We start from the raw sequence: 24679 nt of genomic DNA on the forward strand, positions 1-24679 counted from the left end.
GGAGTTTCCGCGCCTTCGCCTGGGTGGCGGGGCTGCCGCGCTGCGCCGCCCGGAGCCGCGTCCCGCCGCCCCCCGCCCCCCGCTCCGCTCGGGCCATGCTGCTGCCGTCCGACGTGGCCCGGCTGGTGCTGGGTGAGTGAGCCCGTGAAGGCGCGGCGGGGTCTCCGGGAAGGGGTGGCGGCAGCCGCGCCCGAGGGGCTCTGCCGGGGATTGTCAGCCGCCGGCAGCGCCCTGGGCGCCGCGGGAGAGCCGGGCGGCTGCGCCCTTGACCCTCGACCGCGTCGCGCCCGTTCCCCCAGGCCGGGTTGTCACCGCCGAGGCGAATCCCGGGCCCCGTGGGCTCCGGGCCGTCTGCTCGCCTCCTGCGGGCCTGTCTCTAGCGGGGAGCGAACGCAGCTCGATCTTGAGGGACTCTGGGGCCTCTGAAGCCGCCGCGGGCGCAGTGGAGCCCGGCGGGCCGGGCTGTGCCGCTCCCCGGCCGGTCTGGAACACGAGTTCTCCGGGAGCTCACGGGAGCGCGGCGGTGTCCGCTGTGCACCTGCGGACAGGCCTGGTGAAGGGGCTTCATAAAGTGCTTGATCGCAGGCGGGATAGACTGAGGGGTGACCTCACTCATGTTTATAAATATATAAAGGGTGAGTGTCATGAGGATGGAGCCAGGCTCTTCTCGGTGACAGCCAATGACAGGACAAAGGGCAATGGGTACAAACTGGAACACAGGAGGTTCCATTTAAATTTGAGAAGAAACTTCTTCTCAGTGAGGGTGACAGACACTGGAGGGGGGTTGTTGAGTCTCCTTCTCTGGAGACATTCAGAACCCGCCTGGACACATTTCTGTGTAACCTCATCCAGGTGTTCTTCCTCCAGCGGGGGGTTTGGACTAGATGATCTTTTGAGGTCCCTTCCAATCCCTGACATTCTGTGATTCTGTGATTCCGTTAATACAAGGGTGATCCACAACACCAGAGGCAGCTGGGTTGAGGTTCAGCTGATCTTTCTTTTCCTCCTGGTTTCTGTCACCTGTGAGTCTGGGTTTGCTCAGTGTCTGTGGAAGGCACAGAGTGAGTGTGTTCAGGACATCGACAGCAGGCAGTGATTTTTATTTTTTTTTACTTACTTCATTCTTTGGATTATTTGGATACTGCCAAAGATAAGAACAAATGGATGGTAATCAAAAATATGACCCATATATTCATGTCCCACACATAAGCGTCTGTTGGCACAGGTGCCAGGATTCTCTGGGAGGCTGCATGGTGAGATTCTGTTTGCAGTTTTCCACAAGTTTTTTAATCCAAAGCCTTTAAGTTTGAATCTTTTCTTCAGTGTTCCTTCAGCACAATTTATTTTTAAATGGTACCTGCAATGTTTCTTGCTACTGTCTTGAGTAACACGCCTAGTAAGAGATGAATGTTTTTATTGTTGTGAAGTAATAGAGGATTTTTAGGAACTTCATGCATTATAAAAGATTTAAAATCATTCAAGGGAGATCTCTCACTGTACTTTTCTATAAAAAAATGAATTAAGTTACAAGTTGATGGGTAGAAAGCTTATCTCACATGCTTACCAGTGACTTGCAGATGTTCTATACAATCTTGGTAATACTAAGCGTGATCCGTTCTGTCTCGTGTCTGTTGTGGCCCAATGTGTGCAGCGTGTCTAGAAGACTTCTCAGCAACCTAAGGTTGCAGAACCGGATATTCCTTGTTGCTATTTCTGCCTATAATAGGGATTCCTCTTCCATGAGGCATCTCTGAATTTGAGTGGATAAACAGGCTTCCCAGTGCTGCTCCTCTTCCATCTCTCTGTTTGGTTGTTGTTTTGGTTTTATTTTTGTGTGTGTGTGCGTATGTTTGGGGTTTTTTTGTTTTGGTTTTGTTTTGTTTTGTTTTCTTCTCTAGATAAGTCTTTCTGGTGCTGTGAAGGTTTATGTTTATTGGTTCAAGAAACAAAACTGAAATTATAAGATGAGCTCACCTATAGAAAAGTACATAAGAAGAAAGTTTATCTTTTTTTAATTAATGTAAGAGTGATTGTGTACTATGAGTTGGACTTGTATCTCTACATTTCTTAAGACAGAACAAAATAGGAAAACATTCCTATTTCAGAAGGTCCTGTGCCTTTAAGTTGTTTTTGACGATGTTAAAGATTGTGTCATTATACAGTATGTGCACAAGCAGTTCAGTTCAGTTGCATGGATTATCTTAATTCAGGCATTTTAGAACTTTGGAATGCCTTATTTTGCAGGAAATTGGTGTATGTGCCAAATGTGCCAGTAGGCAAGCATTTGTTCATCCCTTGCAATACTGTAGTAGTAGGTTCAAGAAAGAAAAGTTGAAATTTTTTTACATAAATGTCCGGATGAGTTTGATTGTAAGAACAGCCATAGCAGCACAGATGAAAGCTCCACCTGCCCTAGTACCCCATCTCCCATCCTGGCCAACAGTGGATGGTACAGCAGATAGGAATAAGACTGGTGTATAATTGCATTTCCCCAAAATACACTTTCAGCTTTCAGCAATTTGTGGCTTGAGAGTTTTCTAGCAAAACGTATTGGAAAAAATAACTAGGATAGCCCTTTCCTTTCTAAGGTGCCACTAATGTTTTCTGTCGGATAGGCCAGCTCGTACATCATGATTAAACTCATGGTGGTTATTCCAACTTTGCTTATTTTTCAAGACCTGAACGAGGACTTATATGTCTGAAGTATTATCTGTTTTTTCCAGTTATACTCAGATCTGCTGAAGTGCATTTGTCTTCATGCAAACTCAAAGGCTCTGTTTTTCTATAGGTATTCCTGAACTGAGGTGGACCATTTTGGGGGTCCGTTGAAACAGACATGCTAATGTGTGTGTGTATATCTATATATCTATATATCTATATATCTATATATCTCCTGCATTGCATACTTGGGTGTGTTTTATCCTTTCTTTGAAATACTGTATGTACAGTTCTGCTACAGTCAAGAAAGACATTTTCTTTTGTGGTTCTTTGTTCTAGAATCCTTCATTCAGATTGGTCTAATTCTGTCTTTTAATGTTTAGAGTATTTGAAGATTAAAGCAGGGCTTAAAATATTTGCTGGGAAACGGAATTTTAGAAAACGAATAGAATTTTAGAAAAGTGAACTTTTTCAGTATATTTCCTGTTAAGGAAAGGTCAGTCCTGAGGGGGTGTGCAGAGTACAAGTTGCAGCCTGTACATCTATTAGAAATAGAAATTACAGTGAGTGGGCGGGAGCCTTTTTCTGTTACTGATTTTTACTAAAAAAATTGGTATTGTACAATTTTATACACATAGTAACAGCTGCACAGGTTTTACCTGGTTTGAAATGGGAGGATGTGTGGAGAGTTATTGTTACATAGCCGTGCATTTTGTTAAGGAAGTGTTGTAGAATTCCATTTAATTATCAAACTAGGCTGTTCAGCCCATGTGAGAGTTAGTTTACCTCCTGAGCCAAGACTTTTGTGTTCTTGTCTGTACAATACTGTCTGTACTGAAGATCTATCAGGAGTTTTTCATATTGCCTCACTTTCAGCCTTGAATAGTTTGTAAATACAATGTAATATCAATAATATTTCATGCTCTTTCTGGTTTTAACTATTAAATATTTTGCAAAATACGTGTTCTTTCAAAATAACTTTGCTTTCTTTGTCTAACATACGAATCTTTACGTGATTATTTCAATACTATATGCAGCTAGTTATGTTAATGCTTTGATAACTATTGAGCAGAAGTAATGAATGAAATAGTAAAATTTTCCATCTGATGTATTGCAGGGTATTTACAACAGGAAAAGCTCCTAGCTACCTGCCGTGAATTTATTTTGGAAAGCTCAGATTTGAAAGAATATGCAGAGCACTGTACAGAGGATGGGTTTATTCCAGCCTGCTTGCTGGTGAGTTTATATTTGCAAAACAGAAAGTTAAATTGTCTTTCAATCATGGAAAAGCAAATTGAAATTTCTCGGTGTAACAGTTACTTCTCAGATGCTGCTTAAAATGTTTAGTTAGATCGTCCGCTCTGGTTTGGGCTTGTTTTTCTTTGTTTTGGTTTGGCTTTTTTTGCATCCTGTTGTATTAGCAGTTATTTGGTTTCTAGTATTTAATTTTAGTAAGAAACATTTAAGTGTAAAATATGCAAATTTGTTTCAACATATTAGGTTTAGTCTTTTTAGCTTTGAGGTTGATTTGTAGAAGGGTGTTGCAAGGGTTTTAATCATTTTAGGGCTGCTCTTGTAATATATTGGAGATTGCTTTCCTATCCTAGGCATGACAGCAGTTAGTAGTGTTCCATTTTGAGTACATATTAAATATTTAGGTAAGGCACCTCAGCTTTATCTAAGGCTACTAAATTTTGTTGACAAAAACTGTTTCAGTTCAGCTTCCTCTTTGATCGGTGACATCTGCTTTGTCCCAGGTGAAATGTAGAACTTTTGGTGTGCAGTGTGTAGCTACATATGTAGACACTTGCACGTAGCTACCAGGTAATTAGATGCTTTTAATTTTTAACATATACAAAATGGAATTTTTAAAGTAGTATACAAATTACAGAGTTTAGATATTGCTGTGTATCAACATTTTAATATTGATATGTGCATCTTCTTCCTTTTTTTCCATTTCATTCTTCCCATCTGTACTTTGGGGGTAAGGAATTTAGAACCAAGCTGTGGCCAGCAAAAGTTAGAAAAGCCAAATGTACATAGATTATTCAGATTCTTAAAGCTATTAATTATCGTCCTTTTCTCAGTAGAAGAGTTTTTCCATTTTTATGGAAAAATTGTGATACAATAGTGTCTTCAGAAAAAATTCACACTGCGGCTCAAAATACTTGCAATAAAGGGCTGTATTTGTCATACCTTGTAGAGTTTCCACTAGCAAACCAGACAAGAAGGTAAAACAAATGGTAGTGGTCACCTTAAAATCTTGATTCTCTTCATTTCACCTAAAATACGGAACAAGTAAATATGGTGTGAAAGTTAATTCTGTGTGACTGTTAAGAATTTTACTTTAGACAGAAGTTCTCTTCATATTTGCATCTTACAGCACGATGCCTTCCATGATGATACATACTCATTACTGTTACAGATATTCATCTTTTTTTTAATGTTTTTATTCCATAATAACAAAGGCGAGTGAAGGTCATGCAGCTCTAACAGCTACACGAGTGTTGTGCAGTGAGATCAAGCATTTCAGATCTTGTGTTCATAATGACATTTTGTTCCATAGATTGCTCTCTACCTAGTTTGGGACAACTCAGCACCAGCAGCATAAAGTCCAGTTCCTGTTGAGGGTCAGCATGGTGTAGTCTTCTAAAGAACTGTTTAAATATAATATGGTATAGCAGACAAAGTGTAACTTATTAGTGAAGATGCTAAGATCATTATTTTTTTTTCCAGTCTCTATGTGGAAAAAACTTGACAACTATCCTTAATGAATATGTAGCCATGAAAACAAAAGGTAAGCCTTCAGAATGAGATTTTCTTTTATTTTTCTTATTTATTTGTTGTGAGCTCCTTGAGGAAGAGGTAATATATCCATGTGTATATAGACTTAGAACAATCTACAATCTGTGCTAGGAGTTGAAGGTTTCCATACTATGCAGACAACAGTCAATTAGATCAGTCTCTTGTGAGCAAAATTAATTGATGATCTTAGTTTGGATTTGCCAGCATATATTTTCACTTAAAATTTGGGCAGAACCCCTAATGTAGTAAAACACAAAGATATGATAAAGTGTGCAAAATGTCTGGGTTTATGCTTGTAAAATTACACTGTTTATGGTTTACACTATAAATAGGAGGGAGTGGTGCTGATCTCTGCTCTCTGGTGAGGAGCGATAAGACACATGGAAATGGAATGAAGCTGCATCAGGGGGAGTTCAGATTGGACATCAGGAAAAAGTTCTTCACAACAAGGGTGGTTGGTCACTGGAACAGGCTCTCCAGGTCCCGGCACCAACCCTGTCTGAGTACAAGGAGCGTCTGGACGACGCTCTGTCGTGTGGTTTAGTTTTAGGTAGTCCTGTGAGCAGTAGGGAGTTCGACTCGATAATCCTTATGAATCCCTTCCAACTTGAGATATTCTGCGATTCTATGAAGTAACCAGGAAGAATCCTATCGTGTGAAATGTTTTTTGTCTTTTTTAAAAAAACTAATTACAATCATTTCAGAATAACTTTTCTTTTTTGTATGAGTATTAGAGACAGGGAGCATTTCCTGGGTTTAACAACAGTTACTGATTTTAGCAGTGCTTGGTTCTAAGATTTGCAATTTAAGACATATCATGTTTGGAACACTTCTGAATGTTTTATTCCTTTCACACTAGGTTTAATGGAAATGGTAAATAAGATGCAAACACAGTTTCTTCAAAATACTTCGTACTCGACACCTTGAAAAACTTCAAAACTTCAAAAACAAATGTTTCCATTTGTACTTTAATGTCCTGTGCTTCAAAAATACCAGGTGTTCTCACCTGTTTGGGTGACATATTAAGGCCCGTCTGCCAGGTTATGATTTTCAAAAGCACACAAGTGACTTGGCAATATGAATACCGCTTCCAGAGAGGTTAGCATGTATTTGACCACGAGTCAAGACAATGTGCAGATTCCACTAAGAATTATCATCGTGAATGTCTTTGCCTCAATTTCATTTAGGTTTCTAAAACTGAGAACTGCATCCATGATGAGTGTGTGTTCATATCAGTCAAAATTCTTAAATTAGGAGTTAGGGCTCTCTAATTAACAGAATACTAAGAAGGTGACTGCACACTTAAAGTTATATGATGTCTGAAACACCCCATAATAATTATTTTTGCTTGTGATTTTACTTTTTCTCATCATATACCTGTTTTGGGCATCTAAAATGTTGGTTTGTTTGTTTTTAATGATTTATTTTAGAAACAACAAATGAAGTTCCAGCAATGATGTCATCTCTGTGGAAAAAACTAGACTATACGCTTTCTCAGATCAGGTAATATAGTTTTGAAATCAATAAAGTAAAATTTCACTCTTAAGAGTTGGTCTCTATGTTGAGCAACTCCCCTTATCATTGTGTGAGAATGGTTTTGCACTCTCTTGCCTCTGAGAGATGGTGAAAAAGAGGTATGTGGGAGTTGATAGATGAGTAAACATTTCAAGATTTTAAAGCAGGACTAGGCGATAAGGAGGGCATCAGTGTATGTGGCCTTCGTGTAATAAAACAATATAGTATGACTCATTTAGAATCTGATACCATTGTGGTTACTTGGTCAAAAATGTAACAAGCATCATTTGGAGGATCTGTGACTGTTGTTTGAAAAAATAACAATCAGTAGGTGGAAGCTTTCTGAAGTCATGTGTGGTTGGGACCACACCAACATTAACCACATAACAGATACTGTCACACTGTGTAGCTGAGTGTTTCCCTTATGCTCCTTTTATTTATGTCGCCTGCTTTATTTTTTAGGAGCATGCAGAATTCCACAGGATTTTCTGCTAATCAAAGGAGTAAGTAACTGAGCCAATTCCATGGGCTTTATGTTCAAATTACCTGTTTTGGCAAAAAATGGGGGGATGCTGCAGCGATCAGTAAAGCATCCTTTACTCTCAAAGTGTTGTCAAGTCTCTTGTGCAGTGTTTTTTTTCAGCATGTCTGTTGTCTTCAGTGGGGTCTGTGGATTACTGTAATGATCAGGAAAGGAAAATAAGAAAAGCTGAGCTTATTGCAAGGGGCTTAAATTCTCTATATAGTACTTTCTTCTCTATTGAAAACTTTTTAGAAGTTTACACAGTTAAAATATTTAAAAGCTGGTGCTTCAGTCCTGAAGCTATTGATTTAATATAAAAATTTATCACCATCTCGGAACAATTATTTTGTATGCATACAAACATATATTTAAGCCAAATATGAAAGGATACTTGTTCTATCTAGAATTGTTTCTTTCATTACAGAAACTGCCAAATGAACTCTCAAAAAAGAAAACTTATTTTACTTAAAAATAAATTTTTCTCTCTGTAGGACTTCCAAGTAAAGTGTGTGAGAAGAGAGAATGTGAAATATAGGTAGTGATTGTTCTTGGAACTGAGATTCACTGTATCGGGTGGTGGTCTGTTATTTAAATTTCAGATTTAGTCTGATAAATAAATTTGTATTCTTACATTGGCTTAGCTATTTCAGTTAAAGTCAATTATATGAGGGGTATATTACATAATTAAATATATTTATTATTATTATTTATTCCTTTAAATATTGATGCAGTGATACAGGCATGGTTACAATGTCCATCTAAGTTGTCTATACATCTTGAATTATTTTGGCTCAAACCTGTAACACAGAAGACTTAACTTTTTGAGTTTCACTAATTAGTTCTTGAAGAACAAAAAAGTTTCAATGGCGCATCTTTAATTAGATCTTGGAAAACCAGCAACCTTTTAACATTCCTTTATCATATATTTTCATTGTGTCTTTATTATCTCCAGCACGTACAAGGAGTGGAATTGTAGAAATGAAAAGACAGAGAATGCTTCAGCAGTCAGCTCCTGCAAACTCGGGGTTGTTGTCAGTAGCCCATCAGTCAGGGCCACAGAATTCCTCTCCTGTTGTTTCCTCTCAAGTTATTCACAGACCAGCGGTAAATCCAAGCGTGTCACAGACAAGACTGAATACGTTGTTTGTGCACCCATCACAAACCCAAGAAAGCAAGATCACCAGTAAGTTGCGCACATTTTAAACCTTTTTTAAGACAAAAAAAGCTATGGATATAGATGGAAGTTTTCTAAGAACAAGGCTAATCATCTTCCACCAAAAAAGTTCCAGAAAATTCATGCTCTGCTGCCATAGCTCTCCAGAAATGGCTCTTCCATACTTGCTTGCTAATGTGAGTTCAGAGATCAGAAGTGCATTATTTTGTCATTGTTCTGTCCTGGGTTCTCACCTAAAACACTTGTTTTAGCAAATAGGGATGATCCACATCAAGTGGATGTTTTTCTCAGGGTGTATTTAAAAGGAATGGTTCTCATTTTCATGATAATACCAAAGTATTTTGTATGAATTTCCAGGAATTGATTGGAACATTATAAGTGGTATATAGATTTCTGTAGTGCTTTAACGATGTCACTGGAAAAGCTACTGGCATCATGATCTGTTTTTTCTTTATAAAGCAGGAGATTTCATACACATTCAAGTTCCAGCATCACAAGAACGAAAGCTTCATTCAAACTTGCTTTCTCCAGGAAGACGAAAAAGGTAAACAGTTTTCTGTTTGGTTTTGGTTGGTTTGGTTTTGGTTGTTTTTAAGATTGTTTAGCGGTTGTGCAGTGTTCTAACCTCTAGTGTAAATTTTCTTAGATGGCAGAGTGTTTCAACACATTTAAGATCCACTGAGAGTGGCCGGTGCGTGATGTTTCACAAAGAAAGGGAAAGTCAGAGAACATCACATTAGACTGATAAAGTCTAGTTGTGCTTCTTTATTCCATGTAGCTGGTCTTCACATTATTCCAGTGTTAGACATAATTTTAGAGCCTGAGATTTAGTATTCCTGCTAAAATATCCTTATCAATTATGAAAATTCTCGATATTGATTAGTGTGTCTTGCCTGTTTTTAACTTAGAAAAAACTATTGGCTTCAGTCAATTTTATCAGCAAAAAATTTCATATTGTACTAAAAGTGGTGTGAAAAACTCTTCTTTTACTAGTTTTGCATTTTTTATTCTTCTTTTCTAACATCCTTTTGTTTTCAGTGAGTTGACTGGTCTCTGTGTTCCGTTTGTTGTCTTTATCCCTGAACTAAATCCCAGTCAGTGGTTTTGTTTATCATTTTTCCAGATCCTTACTCATTCACACCTTTCCCAAGTCCTCTACTCCTGCATGACTTTTTTGTATATAACTGATTTTATTGCCACTACTGACTGATGGTTTCAGAAGAGCCTACACTGTGATATCATATAAAAACTTTCCATTTTCTATGCAGCATCTAAGTTCTTATGCAACCCAATGTTTGTTTGCTTCTTTGGCAACAGCTGCTCCTTGCGAGATATTTATTTTCAGTGGGGATGCTCAAATCTTTTTCTTGAGTGGCAGTTAATGCGAACCTGTACCACCAGTTAAAGTAACATGTACTGGGCAGGGGAAAATATTGAATAGTCAGCATGGAATTCAGTTTACCATTGTGCTGTTTACCCACAGTCTGTACATTTGTTTGTAACCTCTATGAATTGAGACACAATATATGCATATGACATAATGTAACAGGTATTAATATCAGATTTTATTGTATTTCCAGTATGTAGTTAATTTTCTGTTGATTAAAATCTTTCATTTGTTAAGAAGGAAGAGAAACACTTGATTTACTGACCATTAAGTGCATTGTTTGCTATGTTCTCACAAAATACATCATAAATTTCCTGCAATGTTTCAGTGAATCTCAGAAGAGGAAAAGCATCGCAACCTCTGGACCTCTTTCAGCAACTAGAAGTTCTCAAGACCCTGAGGAAGTAATAATAGAAAAAGAAAGTGAGCCGCTTGAAGAATTCATAGATGGTAACTTCCCAGTGAGTATATATTTATGCATGGTATTTACATTGAAGAAACACATTCAGACTATGGAGAACTAGTCGTTTATGTCTTGTTTGTCTTGGGTATTACAGAAATTGACTTTAGAAGATAAATGTATTGTTTTGTATTTGAAGTAGCTCTTGTGTGTACTGAACTAGTTAGGATGGCATGGCTATGTAGAGGGTTTTTTTCCTTGATTTATTGGCTTTGCTAAGATGCCTGAAAACTGTCAGAATACAGTAATTTTTTAGATAATAGAAATCAGAAAGCACAATAAACCTTGCAATATTTTAGGAGGAGTACAGGACTGTTTTGGGATGATTTTCTTAGGAGTGTCATCCAGTCACAAATCAGCTGTCTCTCTTTTATAAAGCGTGTTCTCTGTGTTTAATTGACTTTTTTTTTTTTAGCAGTAAGTTGGAAATTCATGCTTTTTTTCTAGTGATGATGAAGATAGAAACCTGACCACTTTAATACTGTGTTTTGCAGCAATTGGTTATTGAAAATGCCAGAGAAAAAATCTTGAGCAACAAATCTCTTCAGGAGAAGCTTGCTGAGAACATTAACAAAATCCTGGGCAGGTAATAAAAGGAACCTCTAAACTTGATACGTATTCTTATTTCATTTATTTTTGAGTTCTGAACTAATGACTAATGTGTTCCAGTGATGGCAATGTCACTCAGGCCCCTAAACAGACAGACAGTGGTCCCACGGAACAGGAGACTTCGATTGATGAAATCCTTGGACTTCAGGTAGGTGTGGGTTGTCCTGTTTGTGTTTTTGGAAGACCAGGCATGTGAGAATGATGATATTTTTGAGATTACTCTCTTCTTTGTCTTCTTTCTTTTTATTTGTTTGTTTTACCATACAGCTAAGTCTGTCTAACAGTAGCTGCTGCCCAGAGGTGGTTCCACAGCTTCCCTTGCACAGGCATTAACTCTGATCTTGTGTGGTGCTGGGCAGGCTGGAGAAGATCAATTGACAGGATATTGGTATTTTGCTGGGGTTAATTTTGAGCCAGCTTGGCACTCTGAATTCATTTCCTCTGCCTGTACAAGATGGCATAAGCATGTGGCAGGGTCAGAAGCCAAGGGACTAGGATGGTCTCTAGCAGTGCTCAGCTGTTACCCACAGTCACCAGCTGCCTGCTTATTGCTGCATCTTCAGTACCAGTGATCAGGTACCATCTTCTGACTGGGGAGCTGATCGTTAGCCTTGTAAAAGAAAAAGGAATTTAAAATACTTTGTGGTCTCCAAACATGTTTAGTCTGATCTGATTTTCTGATTTGCTGTAAGATAAACTTGGATTGTCTAGTATAGCTAGAGAAATTGTCTTTGGAGCCTAAATAAGGATGCTTTTTCTTAAAATTTAATATTGTCTTGTGCGGGGAGGAAATGTATATTCTGCTTCTACAACCCAAACTTTGAGTGTACTCCCTTCATTCTCATACAACTCTTGAGCTGGCAATCACAGAGTTATAAAGGGGACTTAATGAGGGAATGATAATCTTCATGGCCCTTATAAAAAGGGTAGGAGAGTAGAGGCAGTTACCTGTTTATGAAGTGGAGGTGTCTATTTCTTAAAAGCTGTTATTCTGTCATTTGGTAATTTTTTTTTTGAGTCAGTTTTTGTCAAAATACAGGGTGAAAAAGCTGTGTTCTACATTTCTGAGCAGAACAAAATCAAAGCACTTTCTTGGTTTAGTCAGAGTAGCTGAGACAAAATAATCAAGCATCTCAGGTGTGATATCCACCCTTACAACCACGGTATCAAAAGTCATAGAGTGCTTAGGGGATCTCCAGGAAGTCAGGAGAAACTTTACATTTGAACACTTGAATATGTTCTGAATGTCCTCCTAATTTTCTTCCTGGGCTGCTACCAAACAAGTCAGCTTGAATAAGGAACCTTAGAGCAGTGTCCTCTGTAGCTGTGCCTTCCAACTTCCTTCCACAGAAAAGTAGTTGGAAGTTATATTATAGAACATGTAATGGATAAATGAAATAAACTTCCCTTGGCTTATCATTGTCTTCTGGATATATGCAAAACCAGGAAATAAGGGTTAATTTGTGGATTTTTTTTGCCAGTGGTTGGCTAGTGGAGGCTCACAGCATTTATACCATCTGCATGAGCCACGAGTGTAGCCTGAGATTTAGACCTTCTAAACAAGGCTGGTTGTCGTGTAGAGAATAGTCCAATATGCATGTGCAGGGTGTAATGTCTGACAAAGATGTTTGGGGTTTGGGGGACTTTATTTCATAAATTGCAATCACTCATATTTTTTTAACAGCCATTAAATTTGTGGCAGAAATGTTTCCAGCATTAGTCTTTATGTTTCTATGCTGAGCAGAAGTAATAGAACTAAAACCAATCTGAAGATAAAACTACTCATGTCTTTGTTTGAAGTTGTCGAAGTAACTGTCTAACAGTTCTGTATGTCTTGTCTTTTCTCAGGGTGAAATTCATATGTCAGAAGAGGCCATACAGGACATTCTACAACAGACAGAATCGGATCCAGCTTTTCAGGCACTCTTCGACTTGTTTGATTATGGTAGGGTGTATTATTCTCAGTTGTGCCATTACTGTAAAGCATCAGTTTTCTTAAGTATTGCTTGAAGAGGCAAAGGTAGTTCAGCTGGCCTCTTTCGCAAGAGACATGGACTGTATGGCATCTGTGTCCCTCCGTTCAGAACGAGATTTTTATATACAATTATACATGACTATAAAGCACGAGATTTTCTTGTGGCTGAAATTCGGGTTTTGTGCTGCATCAGCGATCGTTTTATTGCTGTCATTTTAGACTCTTCTGGTCTAAAGGATGATAGTCCATGCTTGTTTTTTTTTACTGTTGTAAAATTTTTCTCTTTATCTGATCAGGGATATCCTCACATAAAATATAAGGACATTTTTATGCTATTTTTGGATTTGAAATGAATATAGAAAAACAGTTATTTTAGTTTAGGATGGCATTTGTTGAATTTGAAATCTCCATGCTTCATTTAAAATGTAATAATGGCTTTTGTGTGTAAAATAACATATCTAATCATTCTTTATTTTGAAAATAGGAAAGAGCAAGGTAAACAAGAACTTACCTGCTGGTATTTCTGGTCAGAATGGAGTAGAAAATGCAATCCTGGTGGAGGAGGATAACCTAGAAACTCTTGGAAGTTCTTTAGGAACAGAAGAAACTAGTAGGTGTATGTATTGCTTTTTGTGTTTGTTTTCTTTACGACCTCTTCTCCTCTCTTCACTTTTCCGTATGAAAATATTTTCAGACAATTTGTACATTTCAAAATCTTTCTATTTTCAATGGTAAAATCGAATCTGACACTTACATTGCATGAATATGTGGATACACCTAGTCTTTTAGAAAGTTTCGGTCTATAAATTTAACAGTAGCCCGTCAGCGTACTTACAAGGTATACCTTATAAGCTCCTAAATGAAACCAGGATATCTGCAAAACTGTTTTCTCTTTCAAAACAGAGATGCTTTGCAGTATTCATTGTGGAACACATCAAGAAAGATAATATCTTGTATCTAACAGTTAAATCTTTTCTCTCTGTTGTGTAATGTATTGGTTAATTAATACATAAAGAGTCTTATGCTGGACAAAAGGTACGTTTAGTCTGTCTACCCTGTACTTGACAGTAGTGAAAGTATACGAGAAATAGAGCCAAGAGGTCTTTATCCTGAGATGTTTTTTGTGCTTCTGGAAGTCTGGTGTAGTGACTTGAGCCACTATCATATTAACACTTATTATTTATGTACAACTGATTTGCCAGATTGCCTAATGTATATAATCTAGCCATGTGTTTCATATACTTTCCACTCAGCTTGAAAGTAAGGCTGAGTAGCATTATCCCCACTTAGTTTCATGTGAAACAGTTTTCCACTGAACTGATAAGTCACTTCCAAAATGCTGTGTCTGTTCTAATAATTATGGAGCCAATTCTCTGATTTACAGGTGATAATTCTAGAGAATCGCTGTCCTGTAAGGGTTTCCTGTTAGGAGAAGCATCGGGTGCCTTGAAGACCAGCATTACTGATGACATGGCTAAGAAAAATGCAACCAGCGAACAGTTGGATGGACATAGTAGACCAAGGAAGCAGACTGAAGTACTTGAAACCGTTACCCCTGAACAGATGGGAGAGCTTGAAATCGCTTTTGACTCTGTGCCTGGTTTGACGGCACCGAACCAGAGACAGAGCCCTGGTGGTGAATGTAACGAGCGCTGCGGAGATTCTTACAATAAAAAAGAGGCGTCTGTGTTAGTGGCTGACACAGAAAGAGCTGTGGAAATTGCACAAGACTCACTAAATCAGAGTGCTCAAAGTACTCCTAATCTAGAATATGTTCCTTCTGGTAGTCAGCAGATTTCTTTGATTCCATTGGCAGAAGGTTCTAAAGCCAGTGAAAACAAAACGCATTCTGGAAATAAATGCCAGTTATCACCGAATACATCATTATCTGAAAACACACTCACTAAAAGCCCTTCTCATGGGAGCCCTGGCCACAGTGTACTGCTGAGAAAAAACAATTCTTCGCTTTCTAGCCCATCAGCAGATGCAGGAAAAGAACAGGCTGTAACAACTGGTACAGCTGCCGTAGCTCGTGTTTTACCAGGGAGCTGCAGCCCCCGCTCTCCCCATCAGGAACAGGGAGCACAATCGGACTGTGCTGCCAGGCCTGCAGGGAAGGTTTCAGATCTGGTCAAAACAGAGCTGCAGCTTCAAGTTGTTGATACTTCTAACAAACCTTATTCAAATGATCAGCATACACTTGATAAGCCTTCTAAGAAAGATTTTAACCTCCCTTCAGCATTGTCAAACTCAGAGGGAACACAAGGGGAAATGCAAGAGCCTTCATCTTCTACAAAAGTCGATGCTGATAATATGTATTTCTCTTCTGGTGATGGTGCGTGTACAGAAATTTCTGTAGTATCCACTGAAAATAATCTTACTACATCTGAAATATGCCACTCTCCTCCCCCACAAACTGCATCCCCAACAGAGGAGTCAGGTCCTGAGGCCAAGAGCATCAGCGGTGTATCTTCTAGTAGTCAACCGATGGATGTTGATCCTTCCAATATAATGTCCCTCAAGATCATCATCAGCGATGATCCATTCATTTCATCAGACACAGAGTTAAATAATGCTGTTTCCAGTATCACAGGAGAAAATTTGCCAACTATAATATTGTCTTCTCCAGCCAAATCCCCAGCCAAAAGTGCAGGCCTGTCCAAATGCCTGATGTCAGAAGACGTGGAAAAAAATGTGGATGCGGCTTTGGCGGAGCAGAATCTTCTTGTGCTTAGACCTAAGGATCCTGTGGTCGCCACAGTTACCGCTCAGAATGAAGACTGTGCTGCTTTTGCAGTTGCTGATAAAACTAATCTCTCCAAGGAAGGGGGATTTATACAGTTGATGCCAGCCACCAGCACAGCTTTTGGCAGTTCCAACAACCTTTATATAGCCACATGTGTGACTGACCCAGCCGCCTTGGGCACAGCTGTGACACCGTCAAATGTGGTTGTATTGCCTGGCAATTCTATGCCGCTTGCTGCCCAGGCTCCAGCTGTGCAGCAGTTACGGACTCCTCCTAGATCCAGCAATGCATTTGCAGCAAACCAGACTGTCTCCCCGAATTTCCCACAAGGTAATCTCATTATTTGAAAATGTGTTGTTTATATAGCTGCTTTTTTTATTTTTTGGTAAGTACATTAAAAGTAAACTGATTTTTTTAAACACTGCCCTATCTGCCCCTTGAAACCAGCCAGAAGTTTTGTATTTTTTGAGTATGTTAGTTGCTACTGAAAATGGAATAAAAATCATCAAGAGTCATTGAGCAGACTGCTTTGGAAAACATAGTCTCGTATGTCAGAAGCCTAAATATATGGTTTTAGCAGTGCTAAATTCAGGAAGCATATTTTGGCTTATAATACAAAAGATCTGTTGTTTCAGCTAAATTAAGCAATTAGTTTGTTTTAATAATATTCCTGTTATAAATAGAATGCTTTGTGTTATAGGAACCTATATGTAGTTTAAATAACTGGCTGGATGTAGATAGCCCTTCCAAAATTACTTCCTTGGTTTGTTTTGGTACTAGTCTACGCTAGAAGTACATTTAGACAAATACAAAAGTGTAGCATTATTTCTTTTCCATGATACAGAATCTCTGCTGGTGCAAGCATTTTTATTACTACAGTGATAAAATTTTAAGTGCTTTTTGAAATGTTAAGCCTGACTATAAGCTGGTTATAATCAACACTTTTGGGTTTCTTTCCAAAACTAAAAACTTGTCACAGTTATCCTTGAATTTGTGCGTGTAGTCGTTTCACCGTGGTCAGACACAGGTTGGCACAGCAGAACATGCGGGATCTTGGTGTCCTGGCCTTTTCTGTCCGGGTGATTTCTTTATGCAACTGTTGTCTTGGGCTTTTTTCACAGGGAAAAAAACAGAAGTTTGCCCGTTCTTCTGCATTTGATATATTTTCTGGTGGTGCTCATGTAACTGAAGAACTGCCTGCAATCAGTTTTTCTTTCACTTTTTGATATTTTTTTTCACTTTTCAATTAATGTTCTATAGTAGTTTCCTTTCTTTGCTATTTCTGTATATCTCGCAGCCACTCTTACACCCCGTTAGCATAACTAATGTAAAACAACTATTTTAACAATGATTTAGATAGTTAAGTAGGAAACTGGCTTAAATTAGTCTCTTTATGTTTTGTTTTAACAGCTGATCTCAAAACCACGAATTAACTAAAGTCTTTGTGTTCTACATGTAAACCTCCTACAAGCCAGGAATGTACATTAGATACCTACACACAGACAAAACCAACCTTTCCCGATTTGTTGTGTGCTTATAAGGGGAAAGGGCTATGGGTGCAATGGAAGAAAAAAATTCCACTAACAGCTTTTGAGTGTGCTAATTGTAGGGAATAGGATGCAAATAGTAGTTAATACTTGTTAAGCAGCAAAGTGAGCTATTTAATGTTACTTTTTCTGGGTTTTTTATAAATTAATTTAAAGTTCAAGCCTTAACATAGGTATGTTATACTTCAAGCTTAATTGTGAACCATTTCTTAACAAGGAAAACAGACTTTAACTAAAGAATCCAAGTTAAACTAAAAATAATAGCTACTTACCCAGTTTTCTAGTAGTGACATATAGTTAGGATGATGTTTTTTATAAAAAAAAAAAAACAACAGAGCTTTTCTTGCCATAGGTTTAACCAGCCATAATTTTAAGAAATCCTGACTTCAAGCTTTTCTTTCACTGCAGTGTTTTGGTTTCAACACTTTGTTTTTTAGGTTCTGCCATTATAATCGCATCTCCAGTGCAACCAGTTTTGCAAGGAATGGTGGGAATGATCCCTCTCTCGGTAGTAGGACAAAATGGAAATACTTTCTCAGCACCTGCCCGCCAGGTAGCGCATCCGAATAAACCTTATCAAAATTAAAGCTGAAGCGATAAGGGGTCTTTTGGTAAATTGTAACGGAATATTGCAATTCTTCCAAGGTTCTCCATATGCCGGTGGCTAATCCAGTGTGCAACAGAAGTGTCCCGAAGCTTCCCATCCCTCCCAAATCACAAAAGATTCCTGGAGCAAGAAACAAGACTAATACAGGTACCCACCTGGCATTCTGGAGAAGGGCAGAAGGAAAGTGAGGGTTCTAAATGCATGTTGGTTCTGAGTGATAAAGTCTTATAGATACTAGTGCTCCTCTGCAGGTAGCTGCTGGGACGGCTTTGAGAGAGGCCTGTAGCCAATTAGTAACTATATTTGCTCAATTTACAAAGAAGACTCCCAGCGTATTAAATAATTCCAGATTTGGGGTCAAGCTTATTTTGGAAATTTAATGTTTCAAGGCTCTAATGCAGTTAAGGTACCTTTCTTTTTATTTCTTGTTATTTGTTATCTTATTGGTTGTAACTACAGTTTACTGCTGCCGTCAAATGAAGCCACATGGAAATACAGAAGTTATTAGAAGAGTCAGCATTTCTAAAAATTTATCAAGGAAAATATAGAATAGAAGTATTGCATGTTTATACAAAGAATGCTCTCTTTCTGTTTCTTATTTCAGGTATATACTTCTGTATGTTTATTTTAGACTTTGCTTCTTTAAATAGTAAATTGAAACAAGACTGGAATTACATTAATTTCTCAGTATTGGGAGGGAGTAAAGAAAAAATAATTGAACATATCAATTGAGTTATAAGGGTAATTTGTGCATTAGTCTGTCTAGCTCTTTTAAAAAAGAGTAGTCTAACACATAAAAATGAAAGCAGAATGAAGTTGCAAATTAAGAAAAAAGCTGGGATGGTGTAGGTAGTCTGCATGCTGCTTTGCTGACTGATAACTTGAGAGTTCCCTGTGGTTATTTTGCTTCTATTAATACTTGGAAATCCCTGCGTGCGTTTGCAAGTCCAGCTTAATTGGTTTTGTCTTGCCAGGCCTATGTATTATCTAAGTGTAGACAGCAAAAAAGCTTCAGTTGTACTTCGTTGGTGACCTTTGCTAATCTATTAATCTGTAAATCTGAAAATTATGGCAAAGTTTTGTTGCTGGGTTTTTCTGTGATTCTCTGTCAGGTGAAATGTCGTAGAATCATTTAGGTTGGAAAAAAGCCTTAAGATCATCAAGTCCAACCATAAACTTAGTGCTGCCAAGTCCACCTCTAAACCATCTCCCGAAGTGCCACACCTACAGATAACATCGTACTAACGGTGAGATGATTTACTCGGAATGCATTTGTTTATTAATGCTTCATCTGTTGTTTCAGGAAAACTGGTACCAAGTGTAGCTGAGCCTTTGAACCACACAAATTCTCGAACACAAAGGTCAGTAGTGCTCAGTATCCAAACTTATTCCTGCCGTGCATTTCTTCGTCCTGTGTTGACTGGGAGTGGGACAGATTTTTTTGAATGGTGACATAAGCAATACATGTTTTTTTGCGCCCCCCCCGACTGTCTGCTCGGAGGATTGATGCAGATGTGCGTTAGTGCTGGTACCACGACGTTATTAACGACAAGCCTGTGCTAGAATTCTGCTGTTACTGCTCCTCTGTGAATTTGGTGTGGCTTTGTGTTTATTTACACCCATCTCAATCATCAAATAAATATTGTGTGAGTGGAGTCCAAGCTACCGGAGATTACGTGTTACATTTAGTGAAAGATTTTGATGACTAGCCCCTTTTGGATATCATTTAATTTCTAATCAGGACAGGTAGTAGTCTTCTGTTAGGCAAGGGAGAGAGAAGGAAGCAGGGCTTCGGTGGTAACTCTTTATCATTCATGGACTTGGGAAACAAAAGGATGTTGGAATGAGCAAGAGCGTAGAAAGAGATAAGATGTTCTGTTTAAATATTAGAGGTGAAACATTCTTTTATTGTAAAAGTACACTTTAAAAAAAACCTACCTATCCAGAACTCAGGTAGAATATTGGAAAAGTGGAGGAAAACAGGAACAATAAAGTCAACTTATTAAAAAAATAACCCAATGTATACCAAGGTATACAGCATACATGCATGTAAAAATGTGTGATTCTTAAAAAGCCACAGAAGCAAGATTTGGGATAATGTCATCTTGAAAATTCAGCTTTGTGTTAATTTTAGTCAATCTCTAGGCATATGTTTTGAATAGCAAAGAGAGCAAAATGTAATTTCTCATTCCTACCCTCTGTCTCATCTCAAACTGCTACAGCCCACACCAGCTTTACCACCCAGAATGTTCTGGCATCTGTGTAGCCAATTCAGCTCCCAGGGCTGCCAGAGCCAGAACCAGATTTCAGGATGGACTGTGCTGTCATGAACGTGCTCAGTTCTTTTTGAACTCAGACAAACTACCAGCGTCCACAAATATCCCAGGGTAAAAAGTTCCCAAGCTCAATTACATGCGGTGTCCAAACCTCCTGGTTTTGTTTTGAACCTGGTAATAGTTTACTTGATGCCCCTAGATACAGGGAATAGTTTCCTTTTGGTTGTTGTTTATTTGTTTGGTTTTGGTTTGTTTTTCCCCAGAGCTCTGTTGCATTTCCCTCAGTCATCTCTCTTGCCAGGCTGAAAAGCCCCAGTCTGCCTCATTGTTCTTTGTACAGACCCTGTTTCATACCTTTTTGTCATTCTTTTTGGCCATCTCTGAAGCTTTCTGCAGTTGTCATCCCTTGCTCTTGATCTTTGCGCATTGATAACATACTTACATATAGAGAATGGAGAGAGCCTTAAAGGGGTGTTTTGAGGGGTGGGTGAGGACTTCGAGCCAGCCAAAATAAACTTGTGCAATAAGAACAAGTATTTTGCTGAAGTATTTTCATCTCATTTTCAGGACTGGAAATTCGGACAAGCTTATCACTGCAGAAGCAGCAAGGAAGGTAGAGGAGAACTTACCTGTAGCACCAGTAGAGAGCACCAGCTCAAATTCAAGACAAAGTGAAAGTCACAGGAGAGTCCTATGCTTTGATAACGTCCTACCTGCTGCAGGGGGAAACGCCCAAATTCAAACGACTAAGAGTTCATCCCAAAAAGAAAGAAATGAAAATGCTTCATTTGCTGCTGACTCTGCATCATCCTCTAAGGCTCAGTCAGCAAAGAGAGAGAAGGATAAAACGTTGCCCAGAATTCTGTGTAAGCCAGAAGTTGGCAGCAACAGAAGCGCATCTGCAAAGGAGCTGCAGCCCGAGCGGAAGGTGGCGGCTGCGGGGCTTCCCCCGGATCCCTTCCACAAGACCACCGCAAATAAAGAAAATGAGTTACGGAGAGATAGTGAGGAAAAGCAGAAGAGCCAGGACACGGCCAAACTCTCAAATGGCCAGCAAAGCGTTAGCTTGTGGAATGAGAAGACAGTTGCTTCGGTGCCAGAGCTGAACAAAAAGCAAGGGGCGCTGTCAAACGGGACTAGCAAATCTTCCGTGTCCGCTGCTTTGTCTTCAAAGGAGCCAAAGCGAGAACCAGCTAAAGGTTCCAACCAAGGCCTTTGCCTGTCAAGTCCGTTCACTAAACAGTGTGTGGAAATGCTGCAAGACATTCAGTGGCACAGCCCGACTAGTAAAACAGTTGAAAACGGAGAATTGCCAGTACCCCGTACGCCATCCGGAGTCGGGGACAGGCACACGGATGATACTGCAGACAGCGTACGGACACCGACCTGTCGGCGCTTCAGCGAGGACAGCGCGACCCCCAGAGTGATGGTGCCCCCTGCCACGCCAGACCTGCCCGCCTGCAGCCCGGCCAGCGAGACGGGCAGCGAGAACAGCGTCAGCATGGCTGCGCACACCCTCATGATCCTGTCACGAGCGGCCATCGCCAGGACTAGCGCCGCAACTCCCCTCAAGGACAACATGCAACAGCTCAGATCTTTACGGAGCACGGTAAAGAAAAGGAAACTGGAGGACTTGAATGAGAGCGAGAGAAATTCTCGTTCTGCAAATAGGAAAGACCTTCAAAGCTCTCCAACACAATCAAAAAAGAAGAAAATAAAGGCAAGTCAAGCATTAACTTTTAATTTAAAATTCTAAATATGTATCACATGTGTATATGTTATTTATAAGGGGATAGTTCAGAGCTGCTAATCCAAATTCCTGACATCCTGTTCATATTTGTCAGTTTTACTAACCTTGCCTCTTGAGCCTACTGTGAGCTGTTGGTGGTGTTAAGATTAGCACAGTCTTCGGACACACACAAGTAACTCCTGCTGACTCTGCACATATCTATGAAAACCAAATTACTTCTCGAAACATGAATAAGTTTCTAAATGCGAACTTCAGTATACATTTCTAGATTGAATGTAAGAATTAGGCCAAACTCAAACTAGGTCTTAGTAAAATTCAGCCTGTTCTTGCCTCCTCATTTCCCAGCGGACAAGGAATTCACATTTTGTGCATTCCCAGTCTCTCATACAGCACCAGGCCTTTGAGGTGGGAATTTGATTTAATGGCAAATAGCGAAGGTGTGAGATGTGGAAAGGTGATGTATGTAAATAATCAAAAAGGAGACACAGTGCAACTGTCATTCAGCACACCTAGGGGTTTTTGTAACTAAAAGTAATTTATGAGTGAAATATCATAGCTGAAGAATGCTCAGTTACTCGTACTGCACACGTGAGAAGGGCTGCGGGGGCTGAACTCCGGCTGTGACGCTGCTATGGGTGAGCGCTCAGCTGCTCCTGTCCCCCAGCCCCACTGTTCATACCCTGGGGGTACATGCAGCACCTCGGTGTCTGGTTTTTGGGTGAGCTTTGTGCAGTTTGTCTGTAAGGGAGATGGGAGGATGAGGACAAAAGGAATGTGTACAGACTCTGCGGTACTTAACACAGCTCTTCTTTTCCTCTCCCACAGAAAAAGAAGCTGCCAAATTCTTTTCCAGCAGGAATGGATGTGGACAAGTTCCTGTTGTCTTTGCATTATGATGAATGAAAAAGTTGTTGAACGGTGACTGTCTGAAGCTGAGTACTGTTGTGCTGAGGTTTTGCATGGGAAGAGAAGTTAATTCTGAGGAGTGAGTTGCACTTTCAGTGCACTGAATTTTCACTTTATAGCAAAATCATGCTGTTTCTGAAGCAGGTTGCTAAGTGTAAATATCATTAAGTTGGTATATGTTTATTTTTTAAAAAGCACTTGCGTAATATAGAGCCTTTTAATTTGCAAAATTGTAAATTTGTATAAATGTAATGTAAGAAAAGTTGTATGTTTCCTGTTAGACCACGTTGTCTGTGTTCTGCTGCGTTCTCTACTTCCCCCCAAACCGCTGTAGCCGATCGCTGCCACGGGCTGAGTCTGACGGCGTTTGAAGTTCAGTGCTGTGAGACGGGGCAGCCAGCCCAGCCGCTTGCCTTGTCTTGTTGAATCCCAGAGGGACTCAGTCTTTGGCTGTAATGGGCTCATACTAACGCGCTCTCCTCTCATTGCCGTCAAACCCACGATGTGAGGCTTTGAAAGAGGTAACTACGCGTGAGGCCAGTAAAACCTCCAGTGGTATTTCTCATCCGATGAAGCTTTTCCCAACCAGTCATGCAGATAAGAACTTGAACTTGTCTCCATCTCATCTCTTTACTGGATTTGCTACAGAGGATGTAATTTATGTCATTTGAATGCAAAAGCTGCTTTCAAGCCATGTACTTGGCTGCGGGTTCCCCCCCTGTCCATACCCTGGTACGAATACTGACACTGTAGCAAAAGCCAGACCAGAATTTCAGCATGTTCTGTTGCAAGCATCAGGTCTTTCACTGTCATTTGTACTGTTGAGAAAGCATTTGTTAATGTCACTCACGCTTTTAGTCAGACATGGAAAAATTTGCATCTCATCTTTCTGTTTAATGTTGAATTTTCATAGCTGCTGTGGAAAATCTCTTCAAAACAGATACAGGAAAAGTTCAGCCTCTATCTGCGTAAAAATGAGCATGGGTGAAAATTACCACAGCAAGCCTTGCTCCAGTGCTGCAGAACCTTCTCTACTGGTCTTTCCTCTGTTTTCAAATTGTTGAGGTCTTAAAAATGCAAGGGTTTTTTAAGAGATCTGTACAGCAACAGGGCAATGTTTCAGATAGTTTATGAGGATTCCTAAGGAACAAATATTATGCAGTAGATGTTTATATTAAACCCATCCAATAACTAAATACTGCATAGCATTTACAGCTTGAATAAATATTTTTGGTTTAATAAGAAGTTGTGTGTCTTGCTTAATATTTTGTAAGTCCACTAAGCAGCCTTGCGGACATTGTATATTAAAGTCATGTTGATCAGTCATTTTTTGATGAAAGTTCAGTATCAAACACTGTTCCAATAGCAGCAATTGTCAGAATGGCAAAAACAATTGTTTCTGCTACATGGTGGTATTTCATGCTTAACAGCATTCTGTCTGTTGATACATGGTATTTTTATATGTGCTATTGTTAAATAGATGATTTGCTATTTATTTGAGACACGGTGTAGCTCTTCCATGGGACAGCCGAAATCCACCATTGTCTTTCAGTTCAGGTGATGTGGTACTACTAAAGATGCAAATTATCAGTTCACTTACTTAGGCTTTCAAAGGAAAAAGCATCTTCAGTTCCAGGCTGCTGGCACATGGTAAATAATTTTTAGAAGAACAGGTATGAGAGTATGAGGGGAGGGTTTTCATAGTGTTTTCCCCCACTGTTCCTTTGCTACCTCTACAAGT

At 39.4% G+C, this 24679-nt stretch overlaps 1 protein-coding gene across 1 annotated transcript; it reads left to right on the top strand.

The window, feature by feature from the left end:
* The first annotated feature begins 6 nt into the window (after positions 1–6).
* On the top strand, positions 7–24112 carry NPAT (nuclear protein, coactivator of histone transcription). The gene is made up of 18 exons (XM_080352707.1): positions 7–132; positions 3776–3894; positions 5395–5455; positions 6894–6966; positions 7441–7481; positions 8454–8684; positions 9135–9219; positions 10391–10523; positions 11017–11108; positions 11192–11279; positions 12980–13076; positions 13591–13722; positions 14491–16182; positions 17837–17952; positions 18045–18153; positions 19310–19367; positions 20850–22002; positions 22858–24112. Exons 1-18 carry the CDS (start codon positions 96–98, stop codon positions 22933–22935), a joined length of 4395 nt encoding a protein of 1464 aa, XP_080208833.1. The 5' UTR covers positions 7–95; the 3' UTR covers positions 22936–24112.
* Positions 24113–24679: the final 567 nt, after the last annotated feature.

Source organism: Nesoenas mayeri (genome assembly GCF_963082525.1).
Source record: "Nesoenas mayeri genome assembly, chromosome: 1".
Classification (NCBI taxonomy): domain Eukaryota; kingdom Metazoa; phylum Chordata; class Aves; order Columbiformes; family Columbidae; genus Nesoenas; species Nesoenas mayeri.